We start from the raw sequence: 12,505 nt of genomic DNA on the forward strand, positions 1-12,505 counted from the left end.
TACACCAAGTTGCATATGCGGGCAACAAAACTCAACACCTTTTCACCCAAATGATTATGAATGGAACAAATACAATTTAGATGGGGCTACTATAAGGTGGGTGCATAACTGGCTGGATAACCGTACTCAGAGAGTTGTTATTAATGGTTCCCAATCCTGCTGGAAAGGCATAACGAGTGGGGTTCCGCAGGGGTCTGTTTTGGGATCGGCTCTGTTCAATATCTTCATTAACGACTTAGATATTGGCATAGAAAGTACACTTATTAAGTTTGCGGATGATACCAAACTGGGAGGGATTGCAACTGCTTTGGAGGACAGGGTCATAATTCAAAATGATCTGGACAAATTGGAGATATGGTCTGAGTTAAACAGGATGAAGTTTAACAAAGACAAATGCAAAGTGCTCCACTTAGGAAGAAAAAATCAGTTTCACACATACAGAATGGGAAGAGACTGTCTAGGAAGGAGTACGGCAGAAAGGGATCTAGGGGTTATAGTGGACCACAAGCTAAATATGAGTCAACAGTGTGATGCTGTTGCAAAAAAAGCAAACATGATTCTGGGATGTATTAACAGGTGTGTTGTGAGCAAGACACGAGAAGTCATTCTTCCGCTCTACTCTGCTCTGGTTAGGCCTCAGCTGGAGTATTGTGTCCAGTTCTGGGCACCGCATTTCAAGAAAGATGTGGAGAAATTGGAAAGGGTCCAGAGAAGAGCAACAAGAATGATTAAAGGTCTTGAGAACATGACCTATGAAGGAAGGCTGAAAGAATTGGGTTTGTTTAGTTTGGAAAAGAGAAGACTGAGTGGGGACATGATAGCAGTTTTCAGGTATCTAAAAGGGTGTCATAAGGAGGAGGGAGAAAACTTGTTCACCTTAGCCTCTGAGGATAGAACAAGAAGCAATGGGCTTAAACTACAGCAAGGGAGGTCTAGGTTGGACATTAGGAAAAAGTTCCTAACTGTCAGGGTGGTTAAACACTGGAATAAATTGCCTAGGGAGGTTGTGGAATCTCCATCTCTGGAGATATTTAAGAGTAGGTTAGATAAATGTCTATCAGGGATGGTCTAGACAGTATTTGGTCCTGCCATGCGGGCAGGGGACTGGACTCGATGACCTCTCGAGGTCCCTTCCAGTCCTAGAATCTATGAATCTATGAATAAAACTACTGATATGCTGACATACTTAGTAGCTATTGGCATTAATGATTCTGTTGGATGATACATATTGGTGCTGTCTTTTGTATCCAATACAAACTGCTTTTTCACGTTCTTCTCTTCTAACAGCTGCAAATAGGGTTACATGAGGCGTGTGAATGGGTAGTCGGTTTAAATGACAACATCTAGTCTCTAGTTTACAGCAACTCACTTTGATATAGTTCTGTCTGCAGAACACCTAAGATGAGATCCTCAGCTGGTGAAAATCAGTGCTTCAATTTTCACAAATTTACAGCAGCTGGGGATCACTCTTCTTTTAAAATCTCAAATCTTCTATTTTCACTTGCAGTACAAAACAATGTGCTTGCTTTAATCATACTTCTTGAAAACCTTAGGAGAATATCACTCTTCTTTCATATATGGTAGCTCTTTACAGGTTTATCAGTGCTAACGAATAAATGAGAAATTTTATTAAATGAGTGTTGTGGAAGGTCATTGTCCTGCAACGACCAGCTCATAGCATTGAAGGGAGAGATTTTTAGTTTTAATAATGGTCAGTCTCCTTACTCTAATGGTTTCTACGATTATTATGCGTACATATTTCCTAAAGAATCTACAATGGCAAGGCCACTAATGTTAGCCAAAAATGGATCATCATCTTCTTGGTCTGAGAGTGATGGGGAAAGGACATTAGTTCTAAAAAGTTGTGTTGAGGCCCTGCAAGTCTGCAGTCTGATCAGCACAGAGTGCAGCATGCTCACTACACCCCTCGATGTGATGATGCCTAACCCACACAAAGTTGCTAACTGAAATGATGGCCATGATGGGAGGTCAGAACTCAGTTTACAGAGGGAGTGCTTGCTCAGGAATGGGGAAGGCTCAAGTTAAAACAAATACCCTAAGGGTTAGTTTGAAGAGGGAATTGATCTTACTCAGCTCATCACTACCAAAAATACTCATGATACCCCACAGGAAATCATCAGAGATCTACAACCTATCCTGAAAGATGATCCTTTACTCTCACAGATCTTGGGAGACAGACCTGTCCTCGCTTACAGACAACCCCCCAACCTAAAGCAAATACTCACCAGCAACCACACATCACTGAACAAAAACACTGACCCAGGAACCTATCCTTGTAACAAAGCCCGATGCCAACTCTGTCCATATATCTATTCAAGTGACATCATCATAGGACCTAATCACATCAGCCATACCATCAGGGGCTCGTTCATCTGCACATCTACCAATGTGATATATGCCATCATGTGCCAGCAATGCCCCTCTGCCATGTACATTGGCCAAACCGGACAGTCTCTACGCAAAAGAATTAATGGACACAAATCTGACATCAGGAATCATAATACTCAGAAACCAGTGGGAAAACACTTTAACCTGTCTGGCCATTCAATGACAGACCTGGGGGTGGCTATCTTACAACAGAAAAACTTCAAAAACAGACTCCAACGAGAGAGTGCTGAGCTGGAATTGATATGCAAACTAGATACAATAAACTCAGGATTGAATAAGGACTGGGAATGGCTGAGCCATTACAAACATTGAATCCATCTCCCCTTGAAAGTATTCTCACACTTCTTATCAAACTGTCTGTACTGAGCTATCTTGATTATCACTTCAAAAGTTTTTTTCTCTTACTTAATTGGCCTCTCAGAGTTGGTAAGACAACTCCCACCTGTTCATGCTCTCTGTATGTGTGTATATATATCTCCTCAATATATGTTCCACTCTATATGCATCCGAAGAAGTGGGCTGTAGCCCACGAAAGCTTATGCTCTAATAAATTTGTTAGTCTCTAAGGTGCCACAAGTACTCCTGTTCTTCCCACAGGAAATATCCATCATGCCCCTATAATCACAGGATTATGGGCTCTTAAAAACTGGATCACAACACATCTCCATCTAGCGACCAGAAAATATGAAGATGACTTCACTGTTTTTGCCTACTAACGTAGTAACTAACCCCCAGCAGAGGTCACTATGGTATAACAATAAAAGAGGGTGATGTCTCTTCAACAAGTTTCAAATACTTGACTATATTCCAAATTTATTTTGTGAGCTCTATAGTAAAATAATAATTTGCAAGTTAGAGCAGTATCAGTTGAGAAAGTTACCAACCCTACAATCTGCTTTGTAGTTCACAGTTTTCTATACTCAGACTGTATTTTTACTTAAAAATCCTTGCCCAAAAAAACAGTCCCTTTTATTTACAAAGATATCACATATGCCTGTATGAAAGATTTTTATTTGATTTCCAAATATTGTGTGGCATATGTGTGTGTGTGTGTGTGTGTGTGTGTGTGTGTGTGTGTGTGTGTGTGTGTGTGTGTGAGAGAGAGAGAGAGAGAGAGAGAGAGAGCATATATACTGTATATAAAAATATCATATATGTCATGATTTTAAAGTACTGTTTTCCACAAAACTTTCCCTGTTCCATTTCTATTATATCATTCTCCTGGGCCACGCACTCCTTCATCTACCGCACCTACAGATGGTAGCTGTAATCCACGTATATTCATACTGGTACGTACAGACCATATTTATCTCTGAGGCATTCTTTAATACTATTTATGAAGAAGTATTCATTCAAGATCCTCTTCTCTCTCTCTCCAGTTAGTGCCCTTTACTTTCCAAACACCCTCTTATTGCTGCAGTCCTTCCTCCAGCCAAAGAAGGCTGGGTGCAACTTTTTTCAAAGCTCTTTAGTGTGAATCTGAGAATGGGCCAGAGAGGCTCACACCAGAGCAACAAGAAAAAAAAAAATCCTTTCCATTGTTCACTCTCTCCTGCAGATATCTTAGCATGCTACCACCTGTCTTTGTTCTAGTTATCTGTCTAGATTCTAGGTAATAGATCATTCATCACCATGGCATCTGAGCACTTATTAAGCAAGAACTCTGATCCTAAATGTATTGTGATGCTGCAAAGCAGGCAGATCAGCTAATGTGATCTATTTCTATAAACACACCACACTAAAACACATTGCATTATCTTTGACTTGAAATAACTCATGCTTTAAAGAAACCTCATGCAATACACCTTAGAACATAGTACTTACAGCAGTAATCTGAACTTCTCCACTTTATGCAGATATTAAATTTGTTACACATGGCCACATAGGCAGCCAGTGCTACACAAGGATTCTGAATGTATTCCACATCTTGAACCCACAGGTCACAGAATAATTCAGGTGGAACCTAATAAATAATAAATACATGGATTAATGTTGCACAGTGAATGTACCTTCATATCGTGATGCAATAGGGTGAACATCTCCACTACTTTGGGGATCCTATCATGCAATTATATGAGCTAGTGACAGGGAAATCACAAGGTCTGCCCAGCTGGACTGAAGGTACAGAAGTGGCATTGGGCACCCAGCCTTCCCAAGTAAATGAAGAGGATTTATTTTCCAAGGGCATCTGAAAATGAAGATTTCTGAATGTAAAGAGAATGCAGGGAACTCTTATTTTCCCTGAACCAAGTAATTTGGGATGCTTAGGGCAAAAAGTAATACTATTCTTCCCAATGGGAGGCACAATCATTCTTGTCATGACATACCTCATTCTCTGTTTTTCTTCCTTTCCCCCCTGTATTTCCATCTAGACTTTAGCCTCTCATCTAGCATTACCCTCCTATTTCATGTGTGAGAATGCAGGGTATCTAGGTGTAGTCTCCTTTAGAGAGAGACACCTAGAAGCAATGATAAGTTTCCAGAGCCTGCTCTTGGATCAGTGGCTCTCAAACTTTTTTACAGGTGATCCCTTTCACATAGCAAGCCTCTCATTGCGACCACCCTTATAAATTAAAAACACTTTTTTATGTATTTAACACCATTATAAATGCTGGAGGCAAGCAGGGTTTGGGGTGGAGGTTGACAGCTCATGACCCCACATGTAATCACCTTGTGACCCCCTGAGAGGTCCCGACCCCCAGTTTGAGAACCCCTGTCTTGGATGGTTGGGAGAGAATCCAGACTAATCCAGAAGACAGCGGGAAAGAATGGCAGCTAGGGACACAAACCAGCATGTTACCTACAGCTCTCATTGGTTTTCCAATATGTTTCTACCTTGTAAATGATTTCCCTCCACAGTTTGTCAAAAATATGTTTTTGTCTAACTGGTGCATTATATGTTTGTTATTCGCTTTAAGGTGGTGCCATGTGGGGCTATTATGGGATAGATGGATTGGATGGCAGATGGAGTTCAGCTACCAACCTTAAGTATACAAGATCCAATTCACCACTGTGTTACTCTACTTCTACACCAGTGAGACTCCACTGAAATCATTAGTTATGTAAAAAATTGAGTAAGACTGTACTGAACCAGGCTCACCCATTAAAATGAGATCAGGCCTGGAGGTGGCAGAAGGCACCTCATAGGTTTGTTCCTACAGCAAGGCTCCTTGGCTCCCATTGAGGAATGCTCAGCCAACATGGAATAGAGAGCTCAGGTTGCCCTAAGTGCTGGATGTGTCATAAAAGTGTTTAAATTGCACAGTTTGCATAGGTAACATTTTTTAAAGCGCCTATGTCCCATTTTCACTTAGAAATCTAAGTCTCACTGAAAGCCAATAGGACTTAGGCTCCTAAATACCTAAATCAGTTTTGAAAATGGGACTTAAGTGACTGGGAAAATTGTACCTTATGTCATTATGTATCCCATGACCGCTTTACATGCTACCTTGACCAAGAATATTGATTATTATGCTTGTCCATGGCCTGCAACTCAGTTAAAATGTACCAGCACATTTGTTCATGAGTCTGAACAATCATGAGCATATTTCACTCTCTGTGCAATCATTAAATTGGCTGCTATATACTGGCTGACTGTGAGCTGGCAATGTTGGTCTTTAAAACCCATTGAAGTGTAACCGCTAGCTGCATCTGAGACCTATTTGAGCCTCAAACCTTTTCTCCTTTGTCTATATATATTGTATTCTTAGAATTACCATTATAGGACCCACATTTATTGTCTTTCTCTCTCATACCTTTCCGGCACTTTTCGTCATAATCTACTAATCTACTGTCATCTGTTTGATTTTAAGTGGACTGTTTTTGTCTTATATGATGCAGAAACATGAGTGCCTTTACTGGGGTCACTTTCAAATAAAACTGCATTATTAATATTAAACCCATATGGTAGCCACCGATTTTGAATGTCAGCTGCTGTAATGCAAGTCTCATATTGATCAGCTCCATTCTTCAGTTAATTTTCTGCAACAAATGTAAAGCTATAACAGGATGCACAGATATCACTCATGACATTTATGATGCATTATTGCATTTAGCTACATTAAAAACATCATATCAAATAAATAAAGATCTATCAAAAATTAAATCTCTCTAATACAGTAAACCTCTGAAATAATTAACGTACATAAGGATGACAGCTACTGAAGGTCTGGTTCAACACCAAGCTGAAACACCTGGAACAGTCCATGACTGAACAATTAGTTTCCTGGTGCCTGTCTTCTCCAACATACTTTAATGTGCTTGGCACCTGCCAGCTGTCTATAAAATTCGATGGAGCATCAGTTTTGCTTAAAACTGTTCTGTTGGGTAGCATCAGGTCATTTGCTGAGCTTCCATCACAGAAACCTGCATATGATCATAGTAAACAACATGTTAGCACTGCTGTGGGTTGTGCACCTTTTTATCTTGATGCATAACTGAAGTTCAAATAAATTAGCTAACTTTTCTGATTAAAATCAATAAGCACAGGGTTTGTCTACACTCAGTAAAAGATGTGCGGCACTGCCGTGGCTGGCCCAGGTCAGCTGACTCAGGCTCACGGGGCTCAGGCTCCCACGCGGGGAAAGTCTCAGATCTTGGGCTCCAGTCTGAGCCCAAATGTCTACCCTGCAATTTTATAGTCCAGCAGCCTGAGCCTACAAGCCCAAGTCAAGACCGGGGCTCTGAGACTCATTGCTGTGGGTCTTTTATCACAATGTAGACATACCCCAAGTATTGAACTATATACACAGCATATTAGTATTCGAGTCTAACAAAATGTGGCAGATTGCTAGTAGGACCAAAATGCACAACTATTCATCCACAAACAAGTTAAGCAAAGTGAAGGAAAGGAAAAGAAATATTATTTTTGAAATGTAAAGGATGGAAGAAAGAAGGGGCACAAAGTAAGAAAAGGCAGAATTCTGCTCTGTGTACCAAAGATGGGTGAAAGCAGATGTATTGCATCTAGAGCCTCCAGAAGGAATTCTCTACCTATGAGTTCTTAGGTACTAAGGAACTTAATATGGCCCCCATTAACATAATAACTTTGTGCCTCAAAATCTTTGATGTATGTAATCTCACAAACCCCTATGAAGTAAGAAAGTACTATAAGAATTCCTCATGGATGCTCCTGGCATGGACTTCAGAGCAGGAATTATGTCACCACCCATACAGAAGGTGGAACATGTGCCCTGCTCTGCAGCCAGTGAACTCTACCACCATTTGCTGGCAGTTAACTCTATTGCCATGCACATGAGAACTTCCATAAGGATGTTAGTAGAGAGCTGGGACTAACACTCCACACCCCCAGGAGTTTTGTCAGCCTCTGTGTAAAGGTGAAAGAGGAGGAGCCCTCCAGAGTCTGGCCAGTTTGCCATAATGTACTGCAGCCCAAAGGGGGCATCTGCCTATAGCATAAACCATCCATCCTCAACATAAACTGGTATAACTGGTAGTCTCTGCTCAGGAGAGACTCACAGCTGGAATGGCATGAAGATTGAAGGGAGGGATGCACTGATCCTTTGGAAGAGCTGTTTAGGGCATGCCCATGCTCTGAGCACTCAGTTTCAAAAGCACTAAACAAAATTTCATTAAAAAAATTAAAAGGACATAAAAGCAGCTCTCTGTTTAACCGACAATGCAAAAAGGGTAAATGTCATTGTGGTATAAGAAGGCGTTCCCGTGAAATACCTAGACATACTTATCTGACCCTGTATTAACTTTTACACACACACACACACACCCAAACATGCTGCTACCTGTGGGCTGAGTCGAATACCTATAGGCTTAAGAGATAGCATATTGAAGTGTAGCTTTTGGCACCCAGAGAGACATTAATATCACTCCTCAGCTGAAAAGAACCACTCTTTTCTACATTCATTGCTCAGAAAGCAGCATCACATTTCATCTCTATTTTAAACTAAAATAGTTGGGAACCTTGAAAGATCTTGGAACAGGGGCAATATTGTGGCAAGGCGGGAAAGATTATGGCAAGACATCTGGTCAATATAAAGTGGCGGGGTGCTCCATCAATCACCTCTGGAAGCTATTTTTTGGGCCATCAACTATAAAAGCAACATGATGGACAAATCCACTATCCCTTTTTTCTAGGAAGCACTGTTTGTTGCAAAGGGCTTTTAGAAAGTTCCTTTTTCTCACAGTCTCTGTACTTATATGGACTAGTTCCAAAGCTATTTGTCCAGTAATTCAAGAGGGATTTAATCCTCTCTCAATGAAAGGGGAATTGGCTCGATTTTATCATTTTTCACCCATACGTGGGGCCAGATTCTTCTCCCATTGAAACCACTGGCAAAATACCTATTGATTTCATTGGTAAGAACAGGCCTTTGGAGAGAAGAAATCTTTTGGAAGCTGCAAATAGTTCATGGGGGAAACTTATTTCCAGCTGATGCTTTTGTCAGCTTAAGGAGGCCTTGTGAGGAGATGGAGTTTATGAAACAAAATGGGATGAATATAATGAGACTCTCAAAGAGTTACTTTCCACAGGACTGTTGCCCAATCTGGCAAGTCTCTCCCACCTTTATATCTTGCACAGGTGGGGAGTAACTCCCATTGTAAAAGAGATTTAATAATAATAAAAAATAATATATGGAGATATGCCTATCTCATAGAACTGGAAGGGACCCCAAAAGGTCATCGAGTCCAGCCCCCTGCCTTCACTAGCAGGACCAAGTACTGATTTTGCCCCAGATCCCTAAGTGGCCCCCTCAAGGATTGAACTCACAAACCCTGGGTTTAGCAGGCCAATGCTCAAACCACTGAGCTATCCCTCACTGAGGTGGTCATTTACTTTCACCACAGTTCTGCAGACTGGCCAGGCTGTGTGGCTCTGAAACACTAGTGTAATTCAGACCCAGCCTTGCCCCTCATCCCACAGCCAGCAGTCTGTGTTTGGGAGGGTCGGGGATGAAAGTGGGTCCTCTGTATCCTGTGCTGGGGTGTAGTCTCCCTGATCCCAAAGGAGTATTGGAAATGCAGCTTTCAGCAGCAAACAGACCGAAAGATCTTCCCTCCTAGGAAGTTAGGGTATGAGGGCAGCTCATCCCATTGTGACCCCTCCAATTCTGAAACACATGTTATTGAAAGGCTCCTATTGAGGCACCCAAGTTCCCACTATCTTCCTGTCTCCTTCAGGCAATGACCCTCATGATCCTCCCCAAACCCATGATGCCTCAACAGCTACCATTTGTTTGGGGGGGGGGGGCAGAGGGTTCTCTACCTGAGCCCCCTATTGGCCAATTCCCTGTTGTCTATGCTAGAGCTTGTTCCAAGACAGATACTTGTTGCCACCAAGCAGGAGCACCAAATAGCTCCCCCATGTGGGTGAAGTGGAGAAATCAGGAGCCATAGGGGCAAATCTGTCAGGAAAATATGGAGCAACCCTCTGCAGAAGAAGGGCTTGAAGCACCAGCCTAGAAAGAACATATAAATGTCTTGTAACGTTGTTAACAGGCAATGTGCATTGGAAATGTATTACTGAGTTCCAGGATTCTCTCTGAGATAGCAATCAGGCTAGTAAGACAAAGAAATCCTGCAGGCTAAATATAATCCTAGGCCTATTGAAACATTTTATCTTTATCTTCTTGATTCTGTTTATTCTAAGTAAGATGGACATTAAAAAAGGATTAGGACTAAGTCAGAAAAAAGAAAGAAAAAAACTCAGAATAAAGTGAACATAATAATCAATTTTATACTGATATTAATTTCAAGCTCTCCTTCTCTGGGGCATGTTACTGTCTGTAGGACATGGAGCTTGACTGAGCTATCATTGGTATTTGATACTGTGCTACACATATTTGCCCTTTCTGAAATTGGCAAGATAGTGTAATGATGAACTTTGTATTCCTGATTTCAAGCTCTGCTTTACAGCAGAGGATAATTCAAATGTCAGAGTGGAGATTTATATCAATGAATATAATGCTATAGACCTAACATCTCATCCATACAACTTCCAGAAACAATGAAACCATGTGTACATACCATAGAAATCTAATAGTGATCATAATTTAAAAGTTATTAGCATATACGTGTGCACACACACACACACACACACAAAACTCTGAACTAATTCAGCAACAACATACATACATACAACTCTGAACTAATTCAGCAACAAGATCAATCTAGACTGGTTCTATGAAGTTAATAGCTATCACTATCCCTCCCATTAAATAAATACAGACCTTTGGAAAGTGAAAATAGCAGATTGTATTTCCTATCTGATGGATAGCAAACACTAAATATATTAATGACCTCATTTGATGCCAAGGGTGGCTTAATGTAAGACACATTTCATCCGTATGACTAGGCTATCTATTTGGACATTACTTCAGTGTTTGTGCCTGTGATTCAAATAGCCTAAATCCAAAGGTATAATTCCAAGAAAAAATAATTGCACTTCAAAGCTGGGCATCAATCAGCATTTCAGCAATTTAGATGGTTAACAACAGTTTTATATTTACACTATTTTAACATTCACAACTATCTAAATTGTTCTATGATCATCCTTTTAGGTTCCATACTGACACGTGTAAGCCTGAACCTGCTCATGATATTATTTGTAACCAGGAAAAAGCTTCTCCCTTCTTCAGCAAAGCATTTGAACATTTGAATGCTTACAGTACTCTCTACTTACCACATAGTCCCAAGACTTTTGGTTCACTGGTTGTATTTGACTCTATGATCACCATACCAGTGCTGTGAAACCACTGAATCCTGATATTTGTTGGTGTCTCAATTACGTACATGAAGCCAGTGTCCTCAATTTTAAATCCATATTTTCTAACTGTAGGCCAGGCATATCTTGAATTTACAGTTATCTAAAAAGATGGTATAAACAAAGGCACAGCAGTAATCTGAACGCTTCATTATACTGGAAGCTATTCTTCTACTTTCTGTGATCGCTATATGTCCATGAAACTTTTGGAATGAAACATGAATTGGTTTTGTTATTCATTGGAAACACGGTCCAGGTTTTCCAAAATGCCCTGTGAACATGGTCTGACTTTTGAACCAGCCTAGTCCAATTTATGGTTTCAAGAGACAGGCATGCAAAACCTAGTCAACTCTTTTACCACGCAAAACTCAGCTGTTGCCATAACAAACTTTGACCATTTGTACAAAAGCACTCGATGAGGGGGCTAAAATGAAAACATTTGATTCTTTTCAAACAACTTTTAAGTCACTGATCTTTTGAGACTGCCCCTATGATTTCTTCATACAACACTGGCAACATATTTGGCTGTAGTACAGGGTGAGTCCCAGGTTCAAAACTAAATTTTCACAACTGGGTTTCTTCTTTTTAAAAATATACTTTGAATATATACACACACAAGAAAAAAGCTCCCAGTTGGTTGCTATTGAAATGACCATCCTATCACTAAGGGGGATCACCCATCTAGGATCAAACTACTGGAAGAATTGAACATTTCAGATAATAAAAAGCTATGGTTTTATGGAAATATTTTCTGTAATAAGAACAAAACAAGGAAAATTATGATCGATAAAATTGTTTCTAAATGAAATAAAGCTATTCAAAACTTCTCACACACTTCTCTTTAAGGGGAGATGATTGGAGCTATAAGGGCACCCCTAGGACAGTGAGGTATGTCCAGCATGATTGTAAATGGGAAGCATTGTACAGGATACATGAATGAATTAAGAGCCTTACTAAAGATTCATGACTCTCATTTGCTCTGTGCTCTGGTTCATAAATAGACCCACCCATTTCAATCTGTTGCTTCAATTTTATGAGTTACTTTCTCAAATTTCAAACTGCTGGTATTATAGAAACTCCATTGTGCATGCAGAGAAAAAGACCAATGAGCAACTGTGTAATCCCTACTTGGAGGCACCGGAAAATTTCTGACAATCTATAATGTTAATAATTAAAACAATATATAACAGGTTTATTATGCACCTTACACAGCTATCTATAATGTGTAGGAGAAAAAACTGTGTGATCATGGGCGACTTCAGTTTGAATAACATATGCTTGCGGTGCTCATGCTGCCAGTACTAAAACATCCTGGGAATTTCTAAACATTACAGATGACAATTTCCTAACTCCAAAAGA

General features: G+C 40.3%; 1 protein-coding gene across 1 annotated transcript in view; it reads right to left on the reverse strand.

Moving 5' to 3' along the window:
* OTOG (otogelin) overlaps positions 1-12,505 on the reverse strand; it is a 147,292-nt gene that overhangs the window by 26,832 nt on the left and 107,955 nt on the right. The window contains exons 36-38 of the mRNA XM_065403357.1: positions 11,066-11,249; positions 6,554-6,774; positions 4,234-4,372 (exon numbers count right to left, since the gene is read on the reverse strand). Coding sequence (XP_065259429.1) covers positions 4,234-4,372; positions 6,554-6,774; positions 11,066-11,249 — 544 coding nt within the window. The remainder of the gene's footprint in view (positions 1-4,233; positions 4,373-6,553; positions 6,775-11,065; positions 11,250-12,505) is intronic.

Source organism: Emys orbicularis, chromosome 4, assembly GCF_028017835.1.
Source record: "Emys orbicularis isolate rEmyOrb1 chromosome 4, rEmyOrb1.hap1, whole genome shotgun sequence".
Classification (NCBI taxonomy): Eukaryota; Metazoa; Chordata; order Testudines; family Emydidae; genus Emys; species Emys orbicularis.